The 17,584-nt window shown below is 39.4% G+C and overlaps 1 protein-coding gene and 2 long non-coding RNA genes across 3 annotated transcripts; 1 reads left to right on the top strand and 2 right to left on the bottom strand.

Annotated features, from left to right (window-relative positions):
• The first annotated feature begins 3,015 nt into the window (after nucleotides 1-3,015).
• On the top strand, nucleotides 3,016-3,468 carry LOC145893004 (uncharacterized). Its single transcript, XR_014401391.1, has 2 exons — nucleotides 3,016-3,144; nucleotides 3,237-3,468. It is a non-coding gene; the product is annotated as an uncharacterized LOC145893004 (long non-coding RNA).
• A 580-nt stretch (nucleotides 3,469-4,048) lies between these two features.
• On the bottom strand, nucleotides 4,049-4,553 carry LOC145892982 (uncharacterized). Its single transcript, XR_014401369.1, has 4 exons — nucleotides 4,455-4,553; nucleotides 4,311-4,421; nucleotides 4,171-4,264; nucleotides 4,049-4,109 (listed from the first exon to the last, which is right to left on the bottom strand). It is a non-coding gene; the product is annotated as an uncharacterized LOC145892982 (long non-coding RNA).
• A 670-nt stretch (nucleotides 4,554-5,223) lies between these two features.
• Nucleotides 5,224-12,473, bottom strand: LOC145888470 (uncharacterized). The gene is made up of 9 exons (XM_082979227.1): nucleotides 11,335-12,473; nucleotides 11,182-11,284; nucleotides 9,178-9,375; nucleotides 8,720-8,923; nucleotides 8,412-8,519; nucleotides 6,964-7,134; nucleotides 6,431-6,775; nucleotides 5,506-5,570; nucleotides 5,224-5,326 (listed from the first exon to the last, which is right to left on the bottom strand). The coding sequence occupies exons 1-9, from the start codon at nucleotides 12,471-12,473 to the stop codon at nucleotides 5,224-5,226; spliced, it is 2,436 nt and encodes an 811-aa protein (XP_082835353.1).
• Between the last annotated feature and the right edge of the window lie 5,111 nt (nucleotides 12,474-17,584).

Consider the following 17,584-nt stretch of genomic DNA (forward strand, 5'->3'; position numbering starts at 1 on the left):
CTTGGAAAGTGGACAATACAAAAATATTCTTCTGGGTGATGGTGGTTACCCATGCAAGCCTTACCTTATGACACCATTTTCAACTCCCCAAACCTCTGCCCAAATTAAATACAAAAAGTCCCATGTGAAAACAAGAAATATGTGGAAAAGGATATTTCCCTGTCTTTCACAAGGCTTAAGAGTCCATGTTCAAACAGCTTTGTCTGTTATTGTTGCAACTGCAGTGCTCTACAACTTTGCAATGAAATATAGGTATGTTGCATTTCATCTCATATGGTCATTTATGAACCTTTCAAAATTGTCAAGGTTTTTGTAAGAAATATTTGTGCTACAACTTTAGTTTCATTCATTCTTGTCATTCTTTGACTAAGTACATTGAAGAAGAAGTACTTGAGGTCCAACACAATAGTACAGACAGCACTCAACAGCCGAGCTAGGAATAGTGTGTCAGGACTGACCAGAACTAGTGCAAAACCACTTTTCAGCTTAGTCTGATGTAGTTTTTGTGTTTGAAAGTCATGTGTATGTGCTTCATGAACTTTACAACATTTTTTGGGGTTAATACAAAACGAGTATATTTTATTTCAAAAGTTGTAGAGTCAAGAAAGTGTGAAAACAGAACTACAGAAAAAAACGAGTTACAAAAACCTAACTGATTAAAATATTTTCCTCTTGCAGTTGTTTCGACATAAGTTTCATTTTTAATTCATGCTTTTTTTTGCAAACAATCTATTTCCAAATTAACTTTTTTAACTCTTCATTCATGTTCAAGTTTTTGAGACTCCAATAAAAAGTTTTCTAATTCATTTTGGGGACGTTTTTGATTTTTTTGGGGTTTATGAAAACTGATGTTAGCAGATGAAGTTGAGTTGGACAGGTAGGTTGAAGTTGGTGTGACAGGTTCAGAATTGATGGGTTCAAATAAGACAGCATCATTAGCTGTCTCATTTATCATCTACACATCTTCAAATAGTAAAAAAAAAATTAGATTGGAATTTATTCAAATATCTTATGTTTTCAGCTCAACTAACCAGAGTTGCAACTATCTGCAGGCACTTCAACTGCAAAAAAGCTGTCTGCGTCATCGTTAAAATTATTTTCAAGTGGGTCAAATTGTGAAGGAATCAATTGATAAATTTTTTGGGAAATTTCCGGAGTATCAGCCTCCTCCCCCTGTTTTCCTGCGCTCTCTTTTTTCATGTGCAATGTCTTTTTTGGATCTAAAAGTGAAAGATATGAAAACCTCAAGATATTTCCTTGCATCAAGGGAGTAGCCTACATACCTGGCTTTTAAGTTGGCCCAACACTTTTTTAAGTTGATTCCAACCAAACTTTTGGACGTTTGGGTTACTATTAAACTCTGTGGCCAAATTTTCCCAAGCCTTCCTTTTTTTGTTTAAAGAAGTGCAGTCGTTGTGTTTATTTTCAAGTGTGTGTATGTTACATTTTACAAGTTCGGTTTCAGTGAAAACACACCTTTTTTTGCTATCCATGTTTGTACTGTGGCAAAATACGAGAAGGTTTTTACTTATGCGTGTACATTTACATTAATTTAGCAAAATAAAACAGTAAACAATACCTTTGACCTTGTTGCGCAGACAACTGCCGACGCCAACGCTATGTGGCGCATTTGAGTTATCGATGACGTAATAACTCGACGCAAGTCTGACTTGAAAGTGCAAACTTCAGTGAGACTTAAGAAACCTTTTGTAATACCGTGTGCCTGTTGATAAGCGAGCGCACTTAAGTCTCGCTTTTATAAGCAAGCCAAGCTTAAGCCTTGTTCTATAATACGGCCCTAGGCATCGTAGGCATAGAGTCTTACCATTGTGCGCATAGAGTGTAGGCATTGTACGCATAGAGTCGAGCAAGGTATAAATTTTATACGTGATTAGATATTGGCTGTAGGTAGTCGCAATCGACCGTTTTTCTACTTTGCCACATCTTTGACAAGCAACTTATAGACTAGTAAACACGGTGCTTGGCATTCCTCTACACAACATATTTGACTATACCAGCCAAATGTAGGATTTGCTTTGAATATTCGGATTGGACGGAATGTTAGAATGCCTATTAGTCGACTGAAACATTTATAACCCTGATACAGTGTTTCTGTAGGAGAACTTCTATAATGGCAACATACAAATGCAACATATGCTCGGTTCCATGCATCAAGGACTGAATAGCCTTTACAAAATGCGACAGTTGGACACACTTAAATTGCTTGAAACTTGGATAAACAAAAAAAACTTTCGTTTTTTTGCGCAAATTGCAGCTGTACCCACAACAAATACAATTACTATGAAGCACTGTACAGACTAAAAATGATAGCAAAAGGCACTTCTAAAAAATCGTTTCAACATTTCGTCGAACAAGAAATCATTGACAATTTATGTGAAGGCAATTTCCAAACAACAAGCCAACATTTTCATTGACCAAGTTTCTACAAATTTGCTGAAAACACTTGCTCCAAACATCCTTAACGGAAACTGTTTTTACAGAAGCATCTCATATGCTCTTTATGGGACACATCCACAGTTTTACCAAGAATCAAGTAAACAATACATTGATGCAGTGAGGGATGTTAGAGTGGTAGCTCCATCGTTTGATAGTTTGATGTCAGCAGTAACAACTGGAGAGTATGCTGAAATACTACACTTGTATGCAGCAATAGGACATACATTCCAATCATACATGCCATCCACAGGACCTCTGGATAATAGAAGCTCTGCATACACAAGAAAAATTGTCGAGCGAGGAATTAAAAATACTAAATCACCTTTATTTACCAAAATGTGGACCACGGCGATCAACAAACCTATTTTGATTCATAACTTTTTTCCAAATCATTTAGTAGTTTTACAAAAAAAAATTTCAAAATTTGAGTACATATGAAATCGGTTCAGATGCTGAAAGTGCAGAGATTGAAGGTAGTGAGTCACATGTGCAGTACGATGCTGAAATAGATGATTGTTCTGAACCTGAAAATATAGGTGATTGCCCTGAAACCAAATAAGTCAGGAGATTGAAGGTAGTGACTCAGATGTGCAGTACGATGCTGAATAGGTGATTGCCCTGAACCCGAAAAAATAGATGATTGCCCTGAACCTAAAAAGGAGAAAAGAGTAAGTCAGGAGATGGAAGGTAGTGACTGAGATGTGCAGTAAGATGCTGAAATAGGTGATTGCTACAACAAAAAAGTGAAAATGGAAAAAGACTATGTCAAGAGATGGAAGGTAGTGACTCACAGTCACAGGATGAAAGTAGTGTAACAAGAGAAACAGAAATTCATAAAAGTTTTGGAAAACAGTGAAAGTAAAGAAGATATAAACAAATGGTCGTAAAAATAAAGAAATGAATGATTGTGAACAAAAACTGGACACAAGTGAATTTTTGCCAACTCCCAAAGTAGTCACTATTCTCACAAACAAAAATACTTCCACATTACAAGCAATACCATTTGGGAAATGGTTACAAGCAAAAATTTTATGATGACTGTGGAAGCTGGCCAAAGGGGTCATATGTCTCAACATACTATCTAAAAAAAAAATTTAAACAGGTTTATTTTTACAAAAAAATTTTACTTCCGTAAGCCAAAGGACAATGAATATACACCAATTTTCCCACAACCAACCCAAGCAGAATTAATAAAAACCACAAAGTACACATCAAAGCACAAGGCAGACAACAACTACAAACGTAAAGTTACCTGGATAAATTATTTTGGAATTGAAGAAATTTTGCCACTATACCTGGTTGAATATTTGGGCTTATTTCCCAGTCTTCTTCCTCGTGAAAATTCGAAACAAAATTTAAATGACTACATGAGAATCAATCCCGACTTGCTTGATGATTTTAGAAAGCAGGTACCCTTCAAAACAGCCAAAAATATTTATGACGAAACATTGGCTAAAGAAACAGACATACTAAAAACGGCAAATAACTTACAGCAGTTGCACAATCTGAAATACAATGAAAAGAAGAAAGTTGGCAAAGACCAAAAATTCATACGAAAAAATTATAGTGATGACTTGCTCCCATTTGTCCGAATCCAAGCCGGTCTCAATAATCTTGTTCGAGGACAAACAAATTTTAGATATTCAAAGACTCTGTTGCAATAAAAATACAGTACTCTGTGTCGACAAAACTTACAACCTAGGGCAAACTTACCTGACAACCACAGTTTTTCAAAACAGTTCTGTAGATAGAATAAAAACAGGAAAATCACTGCTCTTTTTGGGACCAGCATTCCTTCATGCTAAATCTGATATGCAAACATTTGAAATTTTCACTGTGGTGCAGAACAATACATCTTTGGCACAGATAATGAAAAGGCCATACATCAAGCTATCCTACATTCTTTTCCTGGTGCAATCCATATATTATGCTGTCGTCACTTGCGTCAAAACTTGGAGCGCTACCTTGCAGATAGAGTAGGTGTTAGCATGAGTTACTTTTAGCAAAGGATGAAATAGAATATAGTAATGAGGAAACTAAGGTTCTTGAGACCGTTTCATATGAACATCCAAGCATTGCTTCCTACCTCAACTCAAAAATAAAGTATGGAAACACAAAGACAAAATAAGCATGCAGTGGAAAAACAATTTTGCAGAAAGTATGAAACAGGTTGGACACAGTTGAAATTGCCAGAGTTAATAACAATGTTGCATGAACAACTAGAAAAGGCATTAATTGGACTGGATCCCTTCACTCTCAACAAATCATTTTTATCCCACAAAATTGCATATGAAAACTGGTGCCAATTATCAAGCGAACAAAGAAAAAAACACTTCTTACATTTTATGAAGTTCTCTGGCAAACCAACCTTTTCCAGTGTATCCACTGATGAAAAGTTGCACACTGTATGTCTCTCAGTGTGCCCAACTTCTTGTATATGTTCGATATATGCATATCGATGCAATTAAAGAATTCCTGTTTTACGAACCACTTTCGGAAACCACAAAGGCCACAGACGTATTTTATTTGCCAAGCAAGACTCCAACTGGAAGGAAAATATAGGTAGTTTGTGTACAGACGGAGCACCTGCAATGCTCGGAGAAACATTGGTAAAGAGGGAAGCTCCCTACATCATTGTGACTCATTGCTTTCTCCACCGGCATGCATTGACATCAAAGGTTTTATCAATGCCCTTGAAAGAAATTTTGTCAACTTCTGTGAAGGTCGTCAACTTTATTAGAGCTAGGGCTTTGAATCATCGCCTATTCAACAGGCTTTGTCAGGAAATGGGTGCACAACATGAAGTTCAAGTCTTGAAGCGTTTGGTGGAACTGAGAAAGGAAAAGTCCTCTTTCCGAGAAGTTTGACTCTAAGGAATTTATGTATGCTTTAGCTTACTTGACAGATATTTTTAGTAACATGAATGATGTGAATTTATCGATGCAAGGACCAGCTGTAACAATTATGGGCGTTACCGAAAGACTGCAAGCTTTTCAAGGTAAGCTTCCTCTGTTGAAAAGGAGACTGGAGACAGACAACTTCACAAACTTCTCAATGCTTGAGGAAAGCTCTCTCCCCACGGAATCGATAATAGAAAAGCCATCTCTCCTTCTCTGCGTGCAAATATGTCCGAAACTTTAGATGAATTATTGCTCAGATGATCTGAATTACCCATTTCTTGCGGATTTATCTACTATACCTGATGACGACCTTGCCTTATTGAGTGTATCCTTGTGTAAAACAAGTGTATCCTTGTCTGGTAAAGAGAGACATGGCTGCTCTTATACCTTTTGCTATGCGTGTTGCTTTGTCAAAGACCACTCCACAATTTCGTGCTCTTGTTGAAGACAAACAACAACAACCTTCTCATTGAAAAAGTTTCCGAGCAGGCGAGTAAATGATTACGCACCTTCATGTTGTTTCTCACCCGACCAGCAGACAGCGAAAAAAACACTGTGGCGTGCTTGCTCTTTTTCGTAGTAAATCGAATGATGCGAACATGGCGTGACACATGACACGTGAGAGAATCGCAAGAAAAAGCTAGCAAGCACTGAAACTAACGCAACCCGCGACGGTACATCTTTACAACATATTATGTCGCTACATTACTCCCCCCTCCCCCCCAAAAGCGGGTTTTGCACTTTTTGGAGGTCGGCCTCTTTTTTAGGCTTTGGTGTAAGAACTGGCTGTGTTGCATCAACGAGACTGTTTGCCGAGTTCCAGAAATATCTAACACAAAATATTTGTCGTCGCGGGTTACAAGGTCCCTGATATGGTGAATGTAAAGGAGGACAGTATCCATCTTTCCGAACAAACACATACTCGCAAGTAAAAAGCAAATCAGGAACAAAAGTACGATAAGTTCGATGGCGGGACATCGGTACAGGTAGAACACGGGAAACGGAACTGCGAAGCGTTTTAAGAAATTGCGAGGGTTCAAATCACCCGGTACAGCGATCGGTTCGCCATATACCAGCACAGCGCTGGAGGATTGAAGATCATCTTTCGGCATGGCCCTGATTCCCAGCAACACCCATGGCACCTCATATATCCAATTTGAAGAGTTGAGTCTGGCCATTAAGGAACTTTTTAAGTGTCGGTGAAAACGTTCCACAAGACCATTTGCCTGAGGCCGGAAAGCTGTTGTGCAGTTGCGCTTAATACCAATAACGTTGGTAACAGTCGCCCACAGATGCGATGTAAATTGCGAACCTCTATCGGAGGTAACTTGAGATGGAACGCCAAATCGGGCTATCCAATGGTAGATAAGAGCACGTGCGCAAGTTTCTGTGGTAGCATCGGGCATAGGTATAGCCACCTAGTAATCCGATCAACGATTGTGAATAAGTATTTGTTACTTTGGCATTGTGGAAAAGGCCCCACAATGTCAACGTTGATGTGTTGAAAACGCCTTGCAGCTGTAGGATAATGCTTCAATGGTGCACGCGTGTGTCTGCCAACTTTTGCCTTCTGGCAAGCATTGCACTGTTAAGCCCATGTGCGAACTTGCTTATTCATGCCATGCCAGACAAATTTACTTGATACCAGCTTCTGTGTGGTTCGAACAGAAGGATGCGCCAACCCGTGAATCACGTCAAATACACGACGTTGCCATGGTTGTGGAATGATTGGTCGAGGGCAGGGTTGCCAGGGTGGCGGTTTTCCCGCCCAATTGGGCTGGTTTTCAACATCGAGTTGCGTTTTTTTTTTGCGGGTTGCGGGTTTTTAAAAGACACTGTTATCTATTCCAAATGCATTATCAGCCTCGATTTGATACTTTGAAAGGGAGAAACGGCGAGTTTCTCCGACAAAAGAAACAATTGCATGGCATTGTATTCAGAGGAACACAAGATCCAAGACGGAAAACTAAACAATTCAGTTTCCAAACAACGCTATTGTTGCAAGCAAAATGATAATTGTCTGTTGTGTGCTCACTGCTTCCATACCTCACACAAATTTTCCAATCATTTTACGCGACTGGATTGTAGTGAGAGTACGCAAAGTTTTGATTTGAAAGTATTGGTACATTAACAAGAGCATGGGAAAGTGGGCAAAATACGGCAAACAGTACAATCAAGACTGGGAAAAAGATAGCAAGTTGAAAACAAACATCAAGCAGCTGGAAGCCTTGGACAACCTTTCTCCATCTGTCGTTCTCAGCAGGAAGAGACCAACATTAAAACAATTGTCGTTTCTGCCCCTGTACCAAGGTCGGCTAGGGGATTTGGAAAACCAGTGGGAACGCCTTCCAAGTTTGCAATGGGATCATTCCGATGATGACGCTGAAGTTGAGCGGTTTTGGATAACTGTTGCACAGTATCGCGATGCAGCTGGAGAAGCTGTTTTTTCCGAACTTGGTAATTTTGCTGTGGCATTGTTGTCCCTTCCGTTTAGCAATGCCGCTGTCGAAAGGTCATTTTCACAAATGAATTTAACAAAAAATAAATTACGCAATAGAATGGAGCAAGAAATGCTGGAGGCCATAATGCACACAAAAAGTCATCTGTGGCGTAAAAAAATATGTTGCAATGGTTTCGTGCCGACAGCCTCCATGTTCGCTCGATTTACGCAACACATGTATGATAAAATTGAGACAGCTACGTCTATGTAAAATTCCATTTCTTTACAAATTGTTGATTTGCGTTTCTGTGTTGAGATTATCTTCACTGGTTTACTGATAGTTGTTTTTATTTATGTGTACAATATATATTTTTAAAAACTTTTTATTTGAAAACAGTTTAGGTATTGGTCGAATTTTAGAACCCTCTGGAAACGTCAGTACGTGATCTAAAATATGTGTAAAAATTATGCCAGTACATCGTAGGACGGCTTAGTCGTCGGCGTTGAAAGATTGAAGTGGCATTCATTTTTGTGTTGCTGTTAATAAAAGTTGAATTGGCCTGTTTTGGGGTTTTCTTTTATATTTATGTGAAAAAGTTTCTTGAAACTTTAACTTGATAAGCGCTGTGCGGTACTTCTTGGCTTTGTTGAGCAGCAGCGAGGGCGTTGTAATCAAGGTCGTGCTTGGTCTGCAGAGGCAATGTACGACCGGGACAATGAATCTGCAACAACATTTTGTTTTCCCTCTACGTGTCTAACATCCGTTGTAAATTCGGATATAGCAGTTAAATGGCGTTGCTGTCGTGCAGAAAGAGGTTCTGACTGCTTCTTCTACGCGGTGAACGTTCGACCTTCAAGAAAATAGCGAAAGTGGCGAACAGAAAGGTGCAACGCCAAGAGTTCACGATCAAAAGTGCTGTACTTTGTTTCTGCGGGTCGCAGATGCTTGCTGAAGAAAGCCAACGGCTTCCAAATTCCATTGATTTGCTGCTCCAATAGCTTTATCCGACGCATCGATGGTTAATGCCGTTGGAGCCCGTGGTTGCGGATGGCACAAAATGGTTGCACGTTGCAGAGCCATTTTTGCGTTTTCAAAGGAGGCAATTAATTCAGGTGTCCACTGCAGCTGTAAATTTTTACCAGAAAATTGTTTATAGATTGGGGACATGATTTTAGCAGCTGTACCAGCAAACTCTTGTAGGCCCTTAATCGTAGTTGGGGGCGGAAAACGTTGAATGGCTAAAACCGTTGCAATCAATTCGATGTCCCAGAAAATCAATTTGCGTTTTTCCGAAAACGCATTTATTGACGTTAAGGACAAGGCCATTGTCTGCAAGTCGTTGAAATAGTTGTTTGAGATGTGTGCGGTGAACCTTTAACGAGGAACTCGTCCATAAGTCTTTGAAAAGCTTGAGCAGCGTTCTTTCCAAAAGGCATGCGAAGGAACTCAAATAAACCAAAGGGGGTGATGACGGCTGTCTTTGGAATGTCGGTTTTAGCAACTGGCACCTGGTGGTATCCGCGCACCAAATTAATTTTTGAAAACACTTTTGCTCCATCAAGCCGAGAACTAAAGTCCTGAATGTGCGGTATATTGTAACGGTCTGGTATTGTGGCAGCATTCAGACGGCGATAATCGCCACACGGTCGCCAATCACCGGAGGATTTCGGCACCATATGTAATGGTGATGCCCATGGACTGGAAGATCTGCGAATAATACCCAGTTGCAACATTTTAGAAAAGTCGCGTTTTGCGTGAACTGGTGGACCGTCAGTTGGAATATACCTGATGTTTTGGCGTTGCTGCGGAGAACTTGGGAGTAGTTATGGAAGGAAACTGCGTTAGCAATTGTGCGTAAATGTTGTTACTTGTCGAAAGTGCGTTGATTGTTGAGGAAGAAGAAGTTAGGCCTGATTTATCGACAAGTGCAGGGGAAGGTGAAGGTTCGCGTGAGGGTTTGACCAGCGAAGTGCCTGACATATCGGAAATGCTCTTTCTCCCCATCCATTTCAAAGTGATCCACAGGTACATCGTTTCGGACAGTTTCATTCTCCCACTGCCATATTTAATTTATTCTTCGATGATGAAGTTGTTAATCGTTTAGTTGACATGACAAACCTTTATGCGTATCGCGATAGAGGAAAACATGGATTTGCAACCGACAAAAATGAAATAAGACTTTTTTTTGTCAATGTTATTGTTGTCTGTATATAATGCTCTACCCCGCTGAAAAATGTATTGGGAAAATTCATCGGATGTTTTTAATGAAGCGATGTCGCAATGTCCAGGAACCGATTCGAGGAAAGAAGACCAAATGCCTGAAATTTTCACCCAATTCTACTAATATCTGCGTTAATGAATCGATGCTTTCGTACTATGGAAGACACAGCAGCAAACAACGCATTGTCGGAAAACCTGTGAGAATGGGGTATAAAATGTGGGTTATGGCGGAGAGCAACGGCTACGTTATTCAATTTGATCCTTACTAAGGCGCGAAAGGAAAAACTCCTTCAAAGCGCTCTAAATCCAGTTGGTGTCTTGGAGAAAAAGTGGTATTGGATTGCCCATGGGTCACTCATATCATGTGTTTTTTGACAATTTTTTTGCATTTTCACGATTATTGTGTCTGGGCAACCACAACATAAAAGCCACTGGAACTCAGGCTTGACTAATATCCTGACTTGAGCACCAGTGTTTCCAAAAAAAATTCAGGAAAAATAGCCATGCAATCTGTGCGTTGCAATTGCCTGACTTTCGTGATTGTGTGTTGCAATTGCCTGACTTTCGTGAATGCGTGTTGGAATTGCCGGACTTCTGTGTTTTGGAATTGCCTGACTTTCGTGAATGTGTGTTGGAATTGCCTGACTTTCGTGAATGCGTATTGGAATTGCCTGTCTTTCGTGATTGTGTTTTGGAATTGCCTGACTTTCGTGATTGTGTTTTGCAATTGCCTGACTTTCGTGATTGTGTGTTGGATTCGCAGAACATTCTCATCTTCAGACTTTCTATAGGTCTTTCAAGGGTCTAAGTAACAGCGCAAATACTCCCAATCTCACAAAAGCTGCGCAATTCCACCCTAAGTAACAGCGCAAATACTCCCAATCACACAAAAGCTGCGCAATTCCTGCGCCCATACTAAAACAAAAGTCATGCATTTAAAATACAAACATATGCAAGTCAGGCAATTTCAACGCACATTCACGATAACCAGGCAATTGCAACACATAATCACGAAAGTCAGGCAATCAGGCGACTTTTCCTAAAAATAGTTTTGGAAACACTGCTGTTGAAGTCAGGCAGTCAGGATTTTAGTCAAACCGTGGAACTATCCGCAGTAATCGGGTTGGTAATACAACCAAAGTTAACTCAGCTAACAGTATTACGAAAAACTTATTATGAACAAACCAACGAGGAAGCAAACTTACATCAGAACCAGTATCAACTAAAAAGGAAAGATTATGGCGTTTATCAAATACAGAAAAAGTCCGTTTTACACAAAAGCCTCCCCTTCCAGTACGAGAAGAAGAGGCAACTACCGGTTTTTTGTATACCGGAACTGGGAATTCAACCGACAAGGAGGGTCACAACGTTTAGCACTAGGGCCGTACAGCGCATGATAATAACACAGATCACCAGACCCTTTCGACCAACCCTGGTCAGACCGGTTATTCCGCTGAAAACCGTTTGCAGGCCTCGCCTTCTGCCGACTCTGCCATTGTTGGCCCGAGTCTTGCCAAACATTCCGCGGGCCTGAGGGGCGCGTCTGCTGGCGAAAATTTGCCGATCGCGGACGAAACTCTCTACCGCGAAATCCTGAATCAAAACCCCGCGAACCGGAACTAACTTGTGTAGACAATGCGTTTATCTGCTCGAATAGCTTATTCATTCGTCTGTCGACATGATCATTTATGAGCATTTGTGAAGACACAGAAGAAGGCACAGCCTCAGATTTACCCAAATCATGAACATCAAGCTTATGCGAACTAAGAGACATCATCGAGTCAGCCTTTAATGCCAAATTCTCCAAACTATCCTCATAATCCGTCGACAATATCAAACGAACGCTCGCTGGCAATTTATCGATGAAAAAACGCTTCAATAATCTCTCGGTTGACGCGTCCAATGGACCCGGATGATTTAACAACGCGATCATTTCATTTAACAAGTCAGTGGGGCGTCTGTTCTGCAAAGTGGTTTCATTCAAAAGCTTATTCAAACGGGTGATGTCACTTTGCTCGTAATACCGCAATAAAGCTTGCTTTAATGTCGAATAGGGAAACTGATCACTATCAATATTCAAAATAGCGTTGCCCACCTTTGCAATCTGGTCCTGGTTAAGACATGAAACAGCATAATTGAACATTTCAGACTCACTCGAAACGTCGCAATTAGACAAAATGGCCTCAAAACTTCGAAACCAAGCCTTCGGTAACTTGAGCCAGAATTCCGGCAAACGCATTTTTGGCGCCTGTTCCGCCAAACCTCTACGACCAGTACGATTACCAAAAAAATAGCGATTAGAGCCATCTCTATTGAACTCGGTATCATCAGAAAAAATTGGGCGTGGGGTTTGTAATTTACTGGAACTAACATTTAGAAGCTCAGTGTCTGCCAAAAGCGTACCCCCTTGAGACGTGGCTGACGTGCTTGGACCAGCAGGGCCATTATCAGTCATTGCGAAAGTCGTGCTAGCAATGACCGCACTAGTGCCGGAAAAAGTTACCCCAAGTTTGGGCGTCGAGGTTTTACTGACTTATTTTTGTATAAATCATTTATTTTTCCAATATCGGGATTTAATGGGTTAAGAACAACATTAAACAACATGCTAGGCTAAAATAACTTAAGAACAACTTTCTGAAAACATACATGATTTGCACCAACGCCAATGCGCGGGGGTCATAGGTTAAGTTGTGCTACGCGCGTTTTTGCTGTGTAGAAAATGATCGGCGTTGCAGATGTGGACAGTTGGGAGTTTGCGGGAACATTGTAAGCTGTTTGGTTTGCAAACCAATGACAAACAAAGGCGTAGGCGTAACATTGCTTTGGTCTTTTCCGCATATGTCATGGCCTACAAGAGTATTTCCCGTATTTCCTAAAAAGAGCAACTGCTTGACCCGTGTGATGGCATCACAAAGGACAATCTGCTTTGTCTAAATGAGAAAGATGTAGATTTTTTTATATTAAACCATTGAAATGCTCCCTACTGCAGAAGTACTGAATTTTCACATCCAAGTGTACACCATCACAAAAGATTCTTCATCTGGAGAAATTTTGCAGGCATACTGCACCTGCACAGATAAGTTGTTTGGGTAGTCAAAAATTGTGAAGTAGCCTAAAATAGGAAATCAGCGAAACCACTGCATTTTTTTTAGAATAAATGCAATCAAAGCTACAGCAACTAAATTAAATGAGAAATCGTGCACTTTCTCCTTTCAAAAATTTATGGGTTTATTGAAAGCTAAATGTTGTACTTTGTTTAGTACCTCCTTTTTGTTCGATGCCTTTGTTTGTTCCTTTCAGTTTACTGTCACATTACCTCATGTAATTGAAAATTCTTGTATTCACACAGTGCTGGTTGATGTATTAATGTTATGTGCAAACATTTGTATTCAACTTTCAAGAGAGCAACAATTTAAAATAAACCATGTGAACAATATTTCTGCGGACTAAGTAGTTCCATTAGATTACACCGAGCAGCGCACATCATGACAATATCATCAACAAAATACAAAACATTTTCAACCGTATTGCTTGTTCTACATATATACGATATTGGCCAATTGTTAACTTTTCTGGACCTCCTACCAAGTGGCTTCAATAAATCACAATTAGCCCGTTTACATGGCGGGGCTTTTTGAATAACGGCCGGCCAACACAAGCGGCCTTTGCGGCCGCTTTTCGTTATGCGTTTACATGGCCGATTGAAGGCCGCGATCTCAACAGACGAGTGTTCTTTTCTACAGTGCTAGTTGCTGTACGCTGCTAAATATTATACAGAGATGACCCTCATGAACGATTACGTGATTGCAAAAAACATGTTCATAAATAATGTCACCAGATTGTTTGTTATGAGACGAAATTTGTTGTGGAAATGGCGGACAAGAAAGAGAAAACGTTTGTTTGTGATGTTGTGTGTAATACTTTCTAAACAGACCAACAAATCTCGGAGATTTTGGATGATGAAACGGTAAAATACGTTTTAATATTGTTTTCCCAACTTATAATACCTACTGTCATATTTCCAAGATCCACAGAATGGTGGAACTTTGCCTTTTCCAATTATTCTGATGAACACTGGGTTCAAAACTTTCGGATGACCAAATGAACCTTTCTTAGGATTTTAAATGAAATTAAAGAACATTTAGCACCAGGTAAAGGTTGAGTGCCAAGTAAAAAAATATATATAATAATTTTGTGATCATACAGATGAAAGGGCAGTTAGAGAGGCAATTTCTATTGAAAAAAAGACTTGCAATTGCTTTATTTCAACTCGCATCTTCAGCTGAATTTAGAACAACTGGTATTGTTTTTGGGGTATCAAAATCTTCTGTTCACAACTGCATTCATAGGTACAATTGAAATTAACTGCAATTTGGTGGTGACAGGATTTTATGTGGCAACCATCTATAGCACCCCATACTTGAGGAAACTTGTTGCACCTTTGATTGTATTTAGCCAACTCCAATTTGGTGTTGCAGGTTTTGCAAAGCCATGGTAAAAAATATTAACAAATACATTAAAATTCCTAATGACGAGGAGGCAATGGAGTTGGCTAAATACAATCAAAGGTGCAACAAGTTTCCTCAAGTATGGGGTGCTATAGATGGTTGCCACATTCATGTTTTACATCAACCGAAAAATGTTTCCAGTTGATGTGCATACAGTTAGATATTTAATTGTATGAAATTTTAGATTTTTAGATGTCAGTATAAAAATGCCAGGATCTAGTCACGATGCTGCAGTTCTGAAAAAGTCAAATTTGTACCAATTTGCTGATCAGCTTTTACCTAAGGTATCCTACTCATTTGTCATTGCCAAATTTTATGAGGTTTCTGGTCTAGGGTGTCATACTGATTAAAGATGTAAAGATTCCATTAATGATGACTGGAGATGCAGCTTACCCATTATTGCCATGGCTTATTAAGCCATACACTGGATCGAGGCTGACCCCTGAACAGGTTTCATTTAACTGTTACCACAGCACATCAAGGATTGTGGTTGAAAATGCATTTGGAAGATTAAAGGCAAGGTGGAGAATTTTACAAAAAAAAATTGCGATTCCTGTTAATCAATTTTTTTCATTAAACATACATCATACATGTAACTCATACTAGACACTCCCACTTCTTCATTTGTAGTATCTTGCTCTGTTCTGCTTTCTACATCTAACTCTTCATCAGCACAAAATTATATCAAAAAAACTTCCTCTGATTTGGATTATTTTAAACATTTATAAAACTTTTTTATGGGCTGCAGACAGGGCCACTGCTTTGACCTGTTTTAAAATTAATTACAACTCATTAGAAATTACCGATGATTTAAAAAATGTAATATGCATCCTGTTCAGTGGAGGGTCCAGCCTGCTCCACATTCTCCAAGTTAATAACGCTTTCGTCATTGACTGTCCCAAATGGTTCTGATGACTCTGGTGTTGGTGGAATGATTGACTCAACTCCACTGTCTCCAACAACTGCCTAAAGGAATAAAAACATTGTTTATTCCAGAAACAAGGCTCATCACTTTGTATAAATATAAAGCACTTACAGTGTTCCTTGGTCTTGTTGCTAAAATTCTGCTCATTGCAGAAAAATATGGCCATTTTAGTGCCTTTGTCGATGCTGCACCGGACTTGTTTAACTCGCCAGATAAATCATGATATGTTTCTTTTACCTTCTTCCACTTATTTTTTATTTGTATCCTGCAATATATTTGGTACGACAATGGAAAGTGACAATCATAAAAAGCACTGTTTTACTTTGAAAAATTGTATCCCTTTTTCTTCATTTCTTCAACTACTGCTTCATGCAAAACACTTGTCCGAACATTTTTGCAATCAATTCTTTGCATTAATTTACTTTCATCAATACATGCTATTAGGTCCAATGTTGCCGAATCCGTCCACTTTGCTCTTGTATCTTCCATACTGATATTGCGTGAAATAAAAACCAAACTAATAATTATTTTAACTATGCACCTCTAAAGCTGTCTACAAACATTATCAACTCCCACTAAACACAGACGGCACGCCAAAAAACATCTTAGCACAGCAAACAAAACTCCTTACATTGCAAAACTCTGCGCCAGAGGCACCATAAGCCAAGTTGTCGACGTACCGTCGTCGAAAACAGGCAGTTTTTGAAAAGCCACTTTCGGCTGGATCACCTCCGGAGCAGGTCCGTTTAAAAGCCACATTTTGTGCTGAAATTTGGCCACAAAGTCGCGACCGCCTCTTCCATCCCAAACAAAATGAAACGGTTTTGATTTGCAATTAAATTTGCAGTGCTAAATCTTTTTTTCCAGCGGTTCAAATCGGTATCTCATGAATGTTATCACTAACTCATCATCAAATAACAGACATATATAGATTTATTTGATTCTTGTTGCATTACAACTTGAACCTTTCCAATATTTCATCCCAACAGATCTCTTTTCTATTAACTGAAAACTGATTTTTTTTTAATTTTACCAATTTATCAATTGTTTCCTGACATGTACTTGTGTTGGGAATATAACTTAAATCGTGGTTTCCTAACTTTTATGACCCATGTGTAAATTAGGAACTAGATTTAGTGTTGTTGGCCTGCCTTTAACAAAGTTGCAGGGAATTGGGGTGTTTATTTGTTGTTTGCGTATTCAGCTGCGACTGCGTTTCCCGATTATTCAGTAGACACCAAGATAACGAATATGTGCAGAATAACAGACGATTGATTCCACACAAAGGCGAGCCAAAATGTAGGATGAATCTCACCACAAAAAAAAACAGAATATATACACACTCTATAACAAGCAAGTATGCGATCGCGGGAGCCCACGATGCAGTCATTACGATCAATTCTCTTTGACATCTTATACTGGTGTTTACCTGAGCGGTGCAAAACTGCAAGTCATTCCAATACGCCACAGAAAGTTACTAAAAAGCTTGAAAAACACATTACAGCATAGCACGCTACAAAGTGCTGTTTGGAGCAAATGCGAGTCCATTTACATTTTTCACAACCTTCCCTTTTAACACAATTCACCCATCGATGGAGAATCACATACTCACCGCCGCACCGCCTACATCCAAGGTTCTCCACCGACGCAGTTTGAATTTCAGGTTTACAACCAAAGCCTTGTAACAAACAAAAAAATGATTATTACCAAAACTTCGCTCACGAAGCACAACTTTACCTTTCGTGCAAATAGCAAAATGCAGTAGGAATTAATAATCACTAAACAAAAACAAGTACAGCTTATGCTCCTTTATAGAATTTTTTTTAACTTGGCTTCCTTTTCTCACCCATGCCGACCGAAAACATTTAAAAACTGTTTTGTTTTTGGGAGAAAATGAACAAGTCCACATTCAGCTAAAATAGCAGTTGAAACTGTGATGACTTTTACAATGTAATCCGGTTAGTTTGCATGACGTCTACAAATGAAGATTATGGAGGGTAGTCGGCTTCCCTGACAATTTGTCTCGATGATGCTACCGCAATGAGTCTCAATTGAAGGTCGGCTGACCTGTTGGCTAATTGCCACGGAATTGTCTGTTCACCTGTGCTCTCGGCTGAGATGCAGGCAGGCAGA

The sequence above is a fragment of the Ascidia mentula genome, chromosome 1, assembly GCF_947561715.1.
Source record: "Ascidia mentula chromosome 1, kaAscMent1.1, whole genome shotgun sequence".
Taxonomy (NCBI): Eukaryota; Metazoa; Chordata; class Ascidiacea; order Phlebobranchia; family Ascidiidae; genus Ascidia; species Ascidia mentula.